At 42.9% G+C, this 15,827-nt stretch overlaps 1 protein-coding gene across 1 annotated transcript in view; it reads right to left on the reverse strand.

The window, feature by feature from the left end:
* Nucleotides 1-165: 165 nt before the first annotated feature.
* The window catches only part of Pptc7 (PTC7 protein phosphatase homolog), a 47,204-nt gene continuing 31,542 nt past the window's right edge, over nucleotides 166-15,827 (reverse strand). The window contains exons 3-6 of the mRNA XM_008839397.2: nucleotides 12,918-13,116; nucleotides 9,225-9,348; nucleotides 7,122-7,251; nucleotides 166-3,860 (exon numbers count right to left, since the gene is read on the reverse strand). Coding sequence (XP_008837619.1) covers nucleotides 3,802-3,860; nucleotides 7,122-7,251; nucleotides 9,225-9,348; nucleotides 12,918-13,116 — 512 coding nt within the window. The 3' untranslated portion in view covers nucleotides 166-3,801. The remainder of the gene's footprint in view (nucleotides 3,861-7,121; nucleotides 7,252-9,224; nucleotides 9,349-12,917; nucleotides 13,117-15,827) is intronic.

Below are 15,827 nucleotides of genomic sequence, written 5' to 3' on the forward strand. Positions count from 1 at the left end.
CTATACTAGTTAAGATGGTAAAGTGCAGAGCATGATAGCTTTCTAAGTGCTGGCAAACTGCTCAGCTGACTAAGAGGCTTTGGAATGAGGACTGAGAGACCAACAAACAATGCCAAGGGCCAATGTCTTAGTTCATGACCGTTCAAACCAAAAGGAGGACACAGATTAGTATAAATACTCTATTTATTAAATATCTTTACAGTTTATTTGTATTTACAGAACTATTCCTGCCTAAGTTATACTTCAGACATCCCATTCAGGTAACTGCCTCTTTAAGACAAACAATGATAGTCTCAACAGAAAAAGCAGCTCATTAGTACACACAGATTCAAATTTGCTTCATTACTTAGTCATCTTTGCCACAAACTACCTGCTAGCAGTTAAATTTTGACACAGACACTGTTTTTAGTTGAGCAGTTCAAATTTGCAACAAATTTAATTTTTTGAAACAATAGAATCCAAATGTTTTCTGGTTCATATTTTGTTTTATAAGCAGATTTTTTTGGTATTGTAAAATTTTTAAAATTCAAAAGCATGACTTAAGTCTCCAGAGAAACTGAATGTTGTAACTCTATCAGATAGCTGGTGTAAGGTGACAAGGAGCCACACACCTGCCCAAAAGTACCAACACTCAAAGTCTTAGCCAATTCTGCCGACCACCTCCACAACACCCAGGACCAACTCCCACTTCCTTCCTTTTGCTCCTTGGTGCAGTCAGCTGGCGGCACTATGGATGCTTGCCATCTGCTGGGTGCTCTATCTAGAACAAGGGCAGCAGCAGGAAAGGACACTCTCTTGCCTTGCAAAGCTCACACCGGGTTTCTACTCCAGACACAGCCCGACCCAGACACGCACACCTGGAATGGATTCTTCTGTGAGCTAGTAGCCTGTCAACCACATCAAGCGCACACAGTAACTTGGGACAAAGAGCTTGTTTTCATCCACATTTCTTCTTTCAGGTTTAAGAGCCTAGGGACTCTAGCTACTTCATCTCCATTTGGTAATTATATTTATTTTTTGTGCGCAGGCAGCTTAAGTTCATAGGAAGAAATAAGGTTCTGATATGTTTAGAGTGCACATTTCAAAACAGAACAAAATAAAAATTTCAAGCATGTGATAAAAATATTGATTTTTATAATACAGTATTGCTCTATAAATATAGATGGAAAAGCTATAAACTTTACTGGTCTTTGGTGCATCCAGAGAGGGATAAATAATTTGCCATTTGTAAATTAAAAACCCAAATTTTCTCTTCTGTTATAAAAGTCCAAGTGTATATGCTTACACTGCTTGATTTAAAATACAATGAATGTATACCATGAGGTTCCAAATTAGACCCATCAAGTGATGGAGCTCAGCCCACCCTGGAAGCCTGGGTATAGACTTGGGTCTAACAGAGCCCTGGACCATAGGGAGTGTGAGATGGCCTCACACCACCTGACCCTTGACAGTCATAAAATTAAGTGCATAATGAAAGGGACAGGGGGAGAAGCAAATGGAATATTTGATGTCACTGGTCCACACACCAGGTCCAAAGTCTATCTTAGTGTGAAACTCAATTCATGCCCCACTGTTTTCAGTATCACTGATAGCCAAATTGTCAATTTCTAACAATCATTGCTCAGAAGTGAGTTAATTAAGTTGTGTAAAATACCACCAATCTAGCTTTACAAAGATTGTTTGATGGGTTAAATGAGAGCAGAAAAAGCCAGTAACTTGACCACATTGCTCTTACCAGGAATTAAATGTTGGCATTGGAAAATTAATGCAAAATATATCCAGATCATAAAGCTACAATACCTTTGACCAAAAAAGAATTACAAACCAAATAGAAGAGTTGAAGTCCTCAGTCCTAGCATCAATGTGTTCCTTTAACAAACCCTGTCTGGATGCAACTTTACTTTTTGAAATACAGAGAGCCTGTAAATAGTTTGTGCAAAATAAATACCCTACCATTTGCCCCTCATGCTTCAATGTTCAATCAGAGTACAACTGTTTCTCCTTATTAAACAGTCTCCCTTCATACCCCACCTGGCCCCTGTATCGCCTCACCAAAGAACTGTTTTGTCAGGTTAGGGTAGTTAAGGCATTCTGACATGTAATTAAAGGTGATTCAAAACAAATAGCTAACATTATGCCAATTTAGGAATAGTAGATAAATTACTGAACAGCTTACAAATGAATAACTCATTCTTATTATAAATGAAATGCCTGTTACAAGCATGACACATTGAAATATAGCAATGACATGTACATGGTACATGTTAAACAATTTTAAATAAAACAAAAGCTCGACAGTTACTCAAATATACAAATTCACAAACAAAATCTTTTAAAACAAGGTGAGGTAACCTCAAAAACAAGTTTCAATGCAATAAACCAGGGAGTCAGTATCTCCTGTAGAGAAAGAACTTTTTGGTTCTCCTCAAGTAATCTCAGCAGGTTTAATTGCATTCGCATCTATACACCAACCTTACCTGACTCATATAAAACATGGCTTTAATTTAAGGGTTTCTAAGTATATATAGTTTTCTACCACCAAGTTAATGAAGGAAAAAAACTGACCCAAAAAAATATATCTTTACAGCAGTCAATTGTACATAAACCTTAAAAATAAGTTTGAGCTTGCAGGTAATGGGAAACCGAATACGGGGTAGTTTGAGAAGGAAACTATCCACTGCAAATGGCTATTCGGAAACTGTAAACATTAAGCTGGATTCAAAACCCCATACTTCTGCTGGGGTAAATGCGAATATCAGGTCATCACTAGTTTTCCTGTGGGCTCTGCTGCTGTGGCCACCACACACAGTCACTTTATGGACACAGTGAATGCGGTGCATGCTTTAAGAGGGTGAGGCTCTTGAGGGAAGGAGCGAGGCTGTCCATGGCTAACCTCATTCCAAGCTATATATAGCTGTGTATTCTCAACCCAACAGGCCCAGGCCTGGAGGTCCCACAGCAGGGGGGGGCACCCTCACAGACAGCGAGGAAGGAATTTAGTCACAGTATTCAATTCCTAGGCCTTGAGGAGTTTCACAATTTCATGTAGTATTTCTAATAATAAAATTTTGGTAAGGAGTCTCCCCTCTCTGTTCCTCCTGAAGATCAGGCCTCTAGCCTGTGACCTGGACAAATCAATAAACTGCCAAAGTTTCAATCACAGGAGCACAATTAAGCATCTTTTTAAAAGCACAAAATATTTGCATCCATAGAACTAAAATATTCTTCCAATTTGTAACAAAAAATAAAAGCTGCTTGGGGGGATCGAGATCTCATAACCCAGAGTATAGTCTTGGAGCAGGACTGTAAGCTCCCAGAAAACAGGAGTTCATAATGACAACACAAAGCCACACCCAGTCCTAGCAAAGACTGCCTATGGAAACATGGGTAGCATTTCTTGTGATAGTGTTTGTTTTCTAGTAGATGTATCATTATATACTATGTTAACCCTTTAACATCCCTTTAACACACTGCAATTTTGAATTCACTTTGCCAATATCACTAATTTTCCATATTTCAACTGCTTTTGAAAAGTAGTAGCCTTTGAAACCCTCTGGGGGAGGTGAAGGCTGATCTTCAAATCTTGCTTTGCCTTGGCTGTCTCCAGCAGGTCCAGGCTAGTAGATGATAGTAGTGGTTCTCAATAAGGATCTCAATGGGTCTCAAACACATGGGCCAGAGTGTAGGTCACCGGCCACGAAGATCAGTGGCAAAGAAATGTGGTCCTGCCAGCAGGATCAGCACACATGGCAGGGAAAAGTGGGGCAACAAGGGAAAGGCAGGAGTCAACAGCGTGGCCAGTCAGTCTGTGTATTCAGCCACTATTGAAAGGAGAACAGTGATGTCATCTGGCTTTCCACCTAAAATGCAAATGAAAACTTATCAGTATGTTTTACTTAGTTATTTTTAAAAATATCTTTTTTTTTTTTTTTTTTTTTTTTTTCTTTTTTTTTTTGAGACCTAGCAATTCCTACCTCCTATTTTTATCACACCATCCTCTGAAGAGGTTATCCAACTTGCAGATAGGGAATCTGAACCCAGACCACTCTGGTTTCTTCTATGCTTAACAGGGACACAGGGTGATGCAATTGGAATACCCCTTCAGTGGGTATATCTAAAAGACTCCCAAACTGCATAACTCTTAACTTCAGGGAGTTAGCATCACAAAGTTCTAGACAGGGAACCAGGAAAATGTCAGAACAAGGCAAATTTCAAATGTTCATATTGGAGTCCACTGGAATTTCTGGAGGAGAGCATCCAAAAGCATCCCGCTACTGGGTTTCTCCTCATTTTTCTGTTGTCTGCCAAGACGGGACTATAGAGCGACAGACTCGGGATTTGTTTTCAGGAACTTTGATAGCTGTTGGAGTGGCTTCCTTCTCTTTTTGAGACAGGGTCTCCCTGTAGCCACAGCTGTCCTGGAACTCACTATGTAGACCAGGCTGGCCTTGAACTCACAGAGATCTGCCTGCCTCTGCCTCCCGAGTGCTGGGATTAAAGGTATGTGCCACCATACGCAGCCCCCAAAATATCTTATTTTTTAATTTTATGTGTCTGAGTGTTATGCCTGCATGTATGTAAGTGCACCCATGTCATGCAATGCTTGTGGAGGTCAGAAGAAGGTGTCGAATTCCCCTGGAACTGGAGTTATGGATGGTTGTTAGCTGCCAGATAGGTGCTGGGGATTGAACCTGAGTCTTCTGAAAGAGCAGCCAGTGCTCTTAAGCACTGAGTGTCTCTCCAGCTCATCAGTATTTTTTTTTTAAATTTTATTATTTTTATTTTATGTGTATTTGTGTATCGCCTGCATGTAGGTAAGTGCACCTGTGTCGTGCAATGCCTACAGAGGACAGAAGAGGCTGTTGGATCCCCTGGAACTGGAGTTACAGACAGTTGTTACCTGCCATGTGGGTGCTGGGATTCAAACCCGGGTCTTCTGCAAGAACAACCAGTGTTCTTAACTGCTGAGCCATCTCTCCAGTCCCCATCAGTATGTTTTAAAAGGAAAAGTCAATTAAAAAAAAAAATGTCACTGAGGCAAGTACTAAAGAGACATACGTTTTAGTGGTTTGCCAGTGCACTCCAGTGGAAAAAGAAGGCGGGGGGGTGGTAATGAAGGGAAAACAAAGTTGGGCATGGTGGTCCACTCCTGTAAGCCCTGAACTTAGCAGGAAGATCAGGAGTTCACGTTATTCCTGGCTACACAAAAAGTTCAAGCCCAGTCTGGGATACATGATAATCTGTCTCAAAAAGCCAAAATAAAAATAAAGAAGCAGTTAAAAAACACCAAGAAGCTGGGGCATGGCGGTGTGTGCCTATAATCCCAGTATTAGGGAGGCTGACACAGGAGGAGTACCACAGGTTTGTGGACAGCTTGAGCTATGTGAGATTCACAAAGTAAAAATGATGGTGCAACACTTTTAATTCCAGCACTCAGGAGGCAGAGGCAGGCAGATCTCTGAGATTAAGGCCAGCCTGGCCTACATAGCAAGTTCCAGGGAGACCCTGTTATCAAAAAAATCTAAAAATTAATAAAAAACTAAAACCAAACAAACAAAAAATGGGGCTGCAGAAATGTCTCAGTGGTTAAGAGCACTGGTTGCTCTTACAAAGGACCAGAGTTCATTAAGTTCTCAGCACCCATATTAGGCAGCTCACTGTAACTGCCTATAACTCTAGTTTTGGGGATCCAACACCCTCTTCTGGCCCCTACAGGTACCTGCAAGTATGTGGTGCACATAGAGACAAACAGGTATGTGCTTATAAATAAACAAATAAATAAATAAATACAGATAAATCTTAAAAAGTAAAAACAAAAAAGCAATTTAATTGAAGCTTAAAAAAAATCCCCACAAAAAAACAGGACCTTCTCCATTACAACAGGAGCTCTGTGAAGACAATCTTACAGCCTCTGTTGACATCAACAGCAGTGAGACAGTCTGCTAGGGCAGCTCCAGCTTGGTTACATGCTTCTACCACAATCCTAATTTGGACAAACATACCCAATGTTTTGAAACTAGGAATAGCCTTGTATTCTAATCTGCCAAGCAGCCATGGCATGTGCTTTTCTCTACTTTAACATACCCTGGAGTGCTCAGACATGCTCTGCATGTCATAATGTTACACTAGCAAGAGCCCACATACAACTCCACAGGTTCTGACACGCCAGCACCAACATGTCATCCAGTTGGGACTGGCCTACTTCCCCAGTCACACCATGAAGTAGACAGACTCCACAATCAAGGGCATTCCACATTGTTTCCCTTTTCAAAATCTGCTGTGGCAATTTGGCACACAAACATTGTCATTGAGTCCCACAGAACCAGAGGACTATACTGGCGAAATGTCAGCCATGTGAAGGGCAAAGTGTTAAACTGCTAGGAATATGCAGGCCCTGTAGGCCCAAGTAGCACAGTGGTGGCAATAAGGGGCTTCAGATTCTGCCTGCGTCTAGAGCTAGTCAAGTTCAGTTTTGAACAGCATCTTCAGCAGGGAAGCATGGTAATATGCACTATCACTCTCTTGACTCGGCTCATGGCTGAAAAGGAAGAACACCTACACTTAAAAAAAAAAAATTTATTTATTATTTTTATTTTATGTGTATGAGTGTATTGCCTGCATGTATGTGAGTGCAACCATGTCATGCAACGCCTCGGAGGTCAGAAGGGGGCTGTGGATTCCCCTGGAACTGGAGTTAAGGACGGTTTGTAGCCACCATATGGGTGCTGGGAATTGAACCCGGGTCCTCTGCAAGAGCAGTCAGTGCTCTTAACCGCTGAGCCATCTCTCCAGCCCCTCACCTACACTTTAAAAAAAAAATTTTTTTATTTATTATTTTTATTTTATGTGTATGAGTATATTGCCTGCATGTATGTGAGTGCACCCGTGTTGTGCAATGCTGAGAAGGTCAGAAGAGGGCTTCCAATTCCCCTGGAACTGGAGTTAAGGACATTTTATAGCCGCCATTGTGGGTACTGGGAATCGAACCCGGGTCCTCTGCAAGAGCAGTCAGTGCTCTTAACTGTTGAGCCATCTCTCTAGCCCCAGAAACACCTACACTTTTATACTCAGAGCCCAAATGCTTCCCAGTCAGTCCCTTCGACCTTCCAGAGAATGCTTACCTCTTACATTCAATCCGTTGTCACATGCAAACTGTGCAAAAGGTGACATATAATTTGGGTCATAGGCCAGCTCGTGAGCTTGCTCAGCAATGCTCCTCGCAGTCTGTTGTATACTCTCATAATTTGAATTCTATAATGAAAGGACGGAGTTATTTTTAGCACAATGCCCCATGGGTGTTCTGTATTAAGTGGACTTCATGCAGACACTGCTTAAGATAGGAACATTTACTTGAACGTATTTTTCCATTGAAGTTTTATTCTAGTTAAAAAAGATATTAAAATGGTACAGTTTGGAACAAAGTCTATCAGTGTTTCTGTGCACCTCAATTAGAAAACCTTTTGTTTGTGTGGCCCTGGACCCTTTAAGTTTGGATTTTCATTTCTGGTTTCCCATTTGAAAATTTTAGGGTATTCTTTCTAAAATGGGATAGTCTGAAAAGGTGAGTTCTGACAACATTTTTACAGTGACTAAAAGTTCCCTGGTTGGGAATATACCTTGGTTAATTATTTTTGGTTACCAAGTAATAGGTGCCTTGGTGCTGAACATCCTGCTGAGAATGCCTTTAGGATTTGTTGTTGTTGTTGTTTTGTCTTTTTTTGAGACAGGTTCTCCCTGCAGCCCAGCTGTCCTGGAACTTACTATACAGACCAGGCTGGCCTTGAACTCACAGAAATCCGCCTGCCTCTGCCTCCCAAGTGCTGGGATTAAAGGCGCCACCACCCCTGGCTTGCCTTTAGGGTTTTTTGTCACCACAGAAGATTCTTGTTTAGCTATGTATTCTTGAGCCACGCCTTATCCTGGCTGCTTCTACTTCCACCTCTACAAGGGAACAGGAAGGCAAGGTGCACCTCAGATCTGACAGTCAAAGGCCCTAAATCTTCTCAGTCTAAATATCAACAGGTCTGTTCTCTTTAAAAAGGCCTTCCCTGATCAATCTAAGGCAGCAATCTCCTCTTATCCATTCCCTTATTTGCCATCAACACTCTATCCTATATTCATCTAACTCCTGCTCACTTCCCTAGACTCTAAGCGACAGAAGGGCAGGGCCTGAGTGCTTTCTGCATTGTCAGTATGGGTGCAGTCTGAGTTACATGTGAGCACCTAGTAGGCAACTGAATACCACAGATCAGACAAGCCACAATACTCTCTTCCCATTGTCTTGGTTCATCGTTGTTGCTGCAATTGTATGGGACAAAAGCTTTCCTACTTCCCATTTCATAAACAAGGATATCATGGCTTGACTGTTGAAAAAAACACATCAAGCCAGGATGAGAAGTTAGAAAGGGTTAGAAAGGCTAGTTCTCCCCAGTCAGTACTTTCACAGAGCTAAGAGAATCTGGGAAGCCTAGTTTCCATCCCTGCCACCCTCTACAGAAGAAGCCAAACTTTCACTACTCAGGCGGCTCTGGTTACACCCAGACTCCTTGCTGCCTGGGCTGGCTCTTGTATAACTGCTTCCTATCTTTGTATCCTCAGCACCTGCTGGGTGTGTGGCTAAGAGTAAAAGGAGAAAAAGAGCCAACACTATTAAAACATAAAGAGGTGCTGGAGAGATGGCTCAGCAGTTAAGAATGCTGGTTGTAGATGGGCAGGTGGTACACGCCTTTAGTCCCAGCACTCGAGGCAGGTGGATCTCTGTGAGTTCAAGACCAGCTTGGTCTACATAGTGAGTTCCAGGCCAGCTGAGGCTACAAGGAGACCCTGTCTCAAAAAGACCAAAAAAAAAAAAAAAAAAAAAAAAAGAACACTGGATGCCCTTGCAGAGGACCCGGGTTGCAGGTTATATACATGCAGGCAAAACACTTATATACATAAAATAAAAACAAAATTAAAAAAAAAAAAGAAAAATATAAACAACAATGTCCTGGACTTTTCCTGTTTTCATGGCCCTGTAAAGGAAGAGCTTGGGTAGGAAGCTTCTTTCTCCCTCCAGTTCTCTTATGAATATTCCCACTTATAACTTCCTGGAATGGTATACCCATTATTTTCCTCAAGTTCACAAAATAGTCCTTTCCAAACCAACAAGGACTATGAAACAGATGCAATAAAACCCAGAGGCCAACACTATTAACACAGGCTTCACCAGCCACTGAGTTCATTACCTTTAGTTTTTTCAGCTCCTGAAGGATCATATAATCAGGCATGTTGTCAAAGAGTCCATCTGTTGCTGTCAGGATGATGTCTCCTAACTGGACATCGAAAGATGTGCTATCAGCAGCATCTGGGCTGTGGCAAGGATAGGAAGGGACAGCAAGGTTATGGAAGCCCTGTAGATATGGTTCAGCAGTTCCACCAGCAATGTTTTACAACATAGTGAGGTTTTTTTAAAATGTAGTCCAGCAAAAAAAGTTGGGCCAGTGAGATGGCTAAGGCGGCAAGGCAAGGGCAATGTCACCAAGCCTGATGACCTGAGTTTGGTCCAAAGGACCTACATACTTTAGGGAGACAGTCATAAGTTGTCTTTTGAGCTCCATACTTGTGCTTTGTCATCTGCCATGCTATAAAATAAATAAATGTAATTAAAAGTTTTTAAAAATAGGGCTGGAGAAATGGCTCAGCTGTTAAGAGCACTACCTGCTCTTGCAGAGGACCCAGATTCAGTTCCCAGTACCCACATGGCAGCTAACAATCAGTTCCAGGGAATCTGATACCTTCTTTTGCTCTCTGTAGGCACTGTATGTACATGGTACACATGCAAGCAAAACATTCATATGCATAGAATAAAAATAAATCTTCTTTAAAAACCAAATAGTAAAAGTCATTCTGAAATGTCAAACCTTGAAAAAAATTTGCTAAAAACAATATAAAGTGTTTCAAAGGCTTAACTGAAACCATCAAGTAACACTGATTCTGATTAGTCACATTTGGTGGCTCAAGAGAAGACTGTCCCGTAAGTCAGATCTAACGGCCTCTAAGCCTGGCAGGAATGACTCCTTTCTTGAGTCTACAGGCTCAGATCCCAACCTCTCCTTGTCTGCACCATTGTGCCCCACCCCGCTCTCAGGGTGTTAAGTATAGTAGGGCAGGATGCTGGGCATCCAGAGAAGATGGGCTCCTATAGGAATAGCTGCTGTGGACACGTGGGACAGCCTCTGGCATAGTCAAAGACTGTGTCTCCCACCCTGTTTATGAGTGTGTCTGGCATGTAGAACTTCAAGAAATATTTTAGATGACTCACTAAACAAACTAACCCTCCAACTTGGGGGAAAAAAATCTTTAATATGTTGTTAACTAGAAAAGGCAGATGCAACAATTACTTCTGTACAACAAGGAGAGAGAGATGCATATGGAGGCTTCTAAGTGCAGTGTCAATTTGGAGACACAAAGAAACTATTCCCAATGCCTTTCTAGAGAATGTGTGGCTGAATCAGGGACAGAGGGGAGAGTTTTCATTACATTTTTTTTTGGTCTTTTTGAGACAGGGTCTCCCTGTAGCCCCAGTTGGCCTGGAACTCACTATGTAGACCAGGCTGGCCTTGAATTCATAGAGATCTGCTTGCCTCTGCCTCCTAAGTGCTGTGATTACATTTTTTTGTTGTTTTTGGAGAGGTCTCTACATGTAGCCCAGGTTGGCCTTGAACTTGTGATTCTCCTGCCTCCGCCTCCTGGGTCCTGGGATTACAGGTGTGCGCCACCATGCTCAGCTGGGTACAAGTTTGAAGAGCGATGGGAAGGTTTTTCTCTGACAAAGCCGTTAGAAAACAGACATAACAATGGGGGAACTCCAGGCTGGAGTTCACAGCCCCCTCTGAAGCTGGATCTCCATCACTTCTACAGCCAGCTTCACTGCTTCCAGGCCTGCAAGGGCAGGCAAATGAGATGTCTATAATAGTCTGCCTGAATTTGTGGGATTAAAAAGCAGGAAAATCTCGGGGCGTGGTGGCACACGCCTTTAGTTCCAGCACTCAGGAGGCAGAGGTGGGCGGATCTCTGTGAGTTCAAAGCCACCTGGTCTACATAGTGAGTTCCAGAACAGCAAACAGCTGGGGCTACAGGGAGACCCTGTCTTAAAAAAAGACCAAAAAAAATAAAATAAAAAAAGGCAGGAAAATCCTAACACCCTAGACAAAGGAAAGGGCCACAGCCAAAGCACCTCAGCTTGACAAAAAAAATAAAAAACAACAAGAAAAACAAAACCCACACCTGTGTAAGTGGCATGATATACATGGAAAGAAAAGATAAAATGAAGCCCCCATGCACACCTGGGGATTTACACAGTACCCAAAGCAAACCCCTGGCTCACCTTCCAATGGCAGCATACCTCCTAGACCACATACTTTCTATAGATAAGAGTAACAATTAAGGTACATGCAATAGGAACAGAAAAACCACCATTTTCAAACTGACGGAGACTGGGTCAGCTTCTGCAAAATCAAGAGAAATATGCAAAATGCTCTGGCCTGCTATTTTGCAAATGCTTCAGGTTCTAGAAGTGTAGATTAATGACCAGGTTGGCAGCAAGGCTGTTTTGTGCTGAAGTTTTTCTTTCCCCACGAGTGGCCTTTGCCATTCTGCCTGGGAGAGTCTCACTCCCATTGGATAGTCCATCCCCTGCTAATACTCCCACCCATGAGTTTGGTGTTCTGCCAGCTGTAGTTCTGCCCATTTTGATTGAACATACTGTGCTGCTGGAAACTTTTTACTGCACTGAAACACAATCCATAGTCACATGCTATTGAGCTGTCCCTGTGCTCTAGGGGAAGCCACCTCCACCTTGCCAGTGTACCTGTAGTCTGTTTGTCCCAAGCCTAGTATAGAGATCTGGAATTTGGAAGCCAAAATAGACAGCAGCAAATGAAGGAAAATTAAGCACCAGTCTCCAGAAACTGTCAACTGGGGTAAGCATCCACTGAAGCTTTAACTCCAACATGGCAGATACTACTGTGTATTGCAGCCCACTCCAGCATACAACAAAAGTCGTCTAGTGAAATGGTTTGAGGGTAAAGCATCTGTTGCCAAACCTGCTGACCTGAGTTCAATCCCTGGAACCCAAACAGTTGGGGGAGAGAACTGCCTGCTGCAAACTTTCCTCTTATCTCCACAATGTGCTGTGACACGCACACCACCACCACCAAAACACACAAAATAAAGGTAAAAAAGAATACAGTAAAATATTTAGTCATGTTCTTCCAATTATGGTAATTGGCTTAATCTGAAAGTTCAAAGTGCTTCCCTCTAGAAGTCAGCAACACAGCCTTACTCCCATCTAAGAAAATATCAACTAAAAATGAATTTAAAAATGTTTCAATTATCTTGGAAGATTCCTGACAGTTTAAAAATGAACTAAGAGACAGAGAGATGTTAGCAAGAAAAAGAGAATACCTCAGAAAGCCCATTGTGCACTGGGAGCAGTCTTGCCACTTCACTTCTGTTGGGAACACGTATAAAGGGGCCTGAAAATCAGGAAGTTATCCTGACAGAACAGATGTCTTGCAAATTTCCCTAATAATGTATGCAAATCTTGCACTGGCAAAGGCATGCATGTGCCACAGCTCAGCTCTCCAGTAAAACACGCAACCTGAGTGAACCACGTGCTGCTGGTATGAAAAACTAACAGACGAAGTCTGGATTGACATGTTCATAGTCTTGTCATGTCACAGTGTGCCTACAGCAATTCGATGTGGCTGTGATACCTAATTTGAATAAAATACCAAGTTAAAGGCCCCACTTGCCAATCCCCTCGATGACCACACTTTCTTGCAGCAAAGCACCTGTCCAGCTGTGCTCAAGGGGGCAGGTGGGAGGGTCCTGTGATCAAGTCACATTCCGCTTCTAGGGAAGGGGTGCAAGATTACCTGTCACTCAGGACGACTCCCTCTGCCTCAGGAGGAGCAATAGAAAGCTGGAATGGAGTGTTGAAGTAATGCTGCTGCTCATCAGATCGGTGTACAACTTCGCCACCCCGGACCACCAGGAAGCCTGAGTCACCCAGGTTTGCTGTGTGCAGGCGGTGGCTACTTCTGTCCAGCACCACGATGCAGGCTGTGCTGCTACCTACAAATGACAAGGATTATCAGCTGACCATCTCCCCTGGGCTGCATGCTGATCACTCAACTCCAGGTATCCACACACCATGATCTGAATCTCTCCTCTCCATAGGACCTTTCCTAGTTTGCCCCACCTCCCTGGGAATGGCAGCAATAACCTGAGCAGGGTCCATGTGTGAGGACAGAAGGGTGTGGTACAAAGAGCAGAAAGCCACTGAGGAGGCACCATCTTCTTTCTGCAAAGATGGAAAGTGCCAACAATTGCACCTTTGCACACATCCCTTCTCTCAGTGCTCTCATCTCCAAAGGCTCCAAAGCAGGTTACTGTGTTTAATATTTAAATGCAGGAACAAAGGTGCTGCTCACCACACTTCTCCTTAGTCACTCGTGGCAAGCCTTCACACAACTCACTAACAGTTAAGGCAGGGCACATAACTACCATTGAAAACCAAATTGCCATCTGTTGAAATCATGAAGCACTTTCACTGGAGACTAATGATTCACTATGAGGTTATAAGATCAATTTTTGCAGGTGGCTTCTGGAATCAACCTGTTCACAAAGACTGGTTTACAGGATGAGCCCACCCCTCAAGCAGCCACCAAGAGCCTAGTGCACTGTTGCTGTACACAGCCCACATCGTCCTTGGTCTGGCTGACTACAGTAAAAACTTAAACCTGCACCTTTGTCCACCAGAATATGCAACTGACCAAGAAATAAATGCAAAATGGTCTGTAGTATGCAAAACACTGACATCCAGTTTAACAAGAACCAAAAGAGGATAATGCAGTGCTGGCCAAAGTATAAGGAACCTGCCCTATCCCACTTACTCTGTAGAGGAGAAGAGTAAAACTAAACCTTTCTGAAGATTATATGGCTCTGAAAAAATAGACACATTCCTTGATCTACAATGGCTATATATAAGAATTTATCCCAAGAAAATAATTACAGATACAAGTGAGATCGGGATAAAGACTAAGAGCCGGAGAACCAGGAATAAACCAAACATCTACAGTGAAGACACTGAGTTGGGCAGGAAGCTAAGGGGTGGAGTGCTTGACTAGCACCAGCAGGTCTTAGAGTCAATGTCCAGCACTGAAATAAGTAAAATTAAAGAACTGTTAAATAAACAATAACATACGGCTATAATACAAAGCTCTACACTGTCACATCACACTTAGCAGAGTATGGATTTATGGTGGAGCGGGCCTGCCTGCACCTGAATCCCAGCTTTGCCATTCATCAGCTATGCCATCTGGGACAGGTAACTTCTTTGTGCCTCAGCTTCCTCAGCCACAAAACTAGGACTATCAGTAACCACCTCAAGGAGTTGTCCTTAAGGATTAAAATTAGTTAAGTAATGTCAAATGCTTAAAATAGCCAGGCGTGGTAGTGCACACCTTTAGTCCCAGCACTTGGGAGGCAGAGGCAGGTGGATCTCTGTGAGTTCAAGGCCAGCCTGTTTTACATAGTCAGTTCGAGGCCAGCCTGTTTTACATAGTGAGTTCCAGGCCAGCCTGTTTTACATAGTGAGCTCCAGGCCAGCCTGTTTTACATAGTGAGTTCCAGGCCAGCCTGTTTTACAAAGTGAGTTCCAGGCCAGCTGGGGCTACAGGGAGACCCTGTCTCAAAAAGACCAAAAAAAAAAAAGTTATTTATTTGATAGCCATTAAGATCACGTTAAATATATTTGGAGGGGCTAGAGAGATGGCTCAGCGGTTGAGAGCACTGACTGCTCTTGCAGAGGACCCGGGTTCAATTCCCAGCACCCACATGGCAGCTACTAACTATCCTTAACTCCAGTTCCAGGGAATCCAAAGCCCTCGAAGCCCTCTTCTGACCTCTGCAGTGGGACTGCACAACACAGGTGCACTCACATACATGCAGGCAATGCATTCATACACATTAGAAAAAAAGAAAGAAAGAAAAAGAAAAAAATGGAAAGAAAAGTGAAATAAGGTGTATAAAAACTAGTATTGGGGACTGGAGAGATGGCTCAGTAGTTAAAAGCACTGGCTTCTCTTGAAGAGGATCGGGGTTTGGTTCTCAGCACCCACATGGTGACAAATGACTGTCTATAACTCCAGTTCCAGGGGACCCAACGCCCTCTTCTGGCCTCCATGGGCATTGCACACAGAAGTGCACTTAAATACATGTAAGCAAAACACTCAGACACATTTACAAACAAAACGAAACAAAAATTAAAACAACAACAACAACAAAACCCCAAAGCTAGTGTTGGTTAGGGATGTGACTCAGGTGGTAGAGTGCTTCTGAGTATGCACAAGGTTTAATTACCAGTACCACATAAACCAGGTGTGGTAGCCCACAGCTGTAACTCAGGAGGTGGAGAAAGCAGGATCAGAAATTCAAGGTCCTCCTCAGCATGGAGGCTACATGAGACACTGCCTCAAAAAACAAACAAGAAACTAATTAATTTAAAAAAAAAAGAAGCCAAAGCAAACAAACAGGCTGTGGAGACAGCTGTGTTAAACCCAAGGTGCCATTTTCCAGCTGTACACCATAGGGAAGCTGCTCAGTCTCTCTAGGTCTGAGTTTCTTCCTAATTAGATGCAGAATTGTTAGGGTCCTCTGTTATGCAAAGTAGAAGTCTCTTCATGTCCGGATAGCTCACGAGCTCGGAAACCATGTGCTGCAGATTCCTTTTCATAGCAGAGTGCCTTCCTGGCATCCTCCCTGACTCTTCTTTTAAAGTGCTC

The sequence above is a fragment of the Nannospalax galili genome, unplaced genomic scaffold (assembly GCF_000622305.1).
Source record: "Nannospalax galili isolate Female #2095 unplaced genomic scaffold, S.galili_v1.0 scaffold218, whole genome shotgun sequence".
NCBI lineage: Eukaryota > Metazoa > Chordata > Mammalia > Rodentia > Spalacidae > Nannospalax > Nannospalax galili.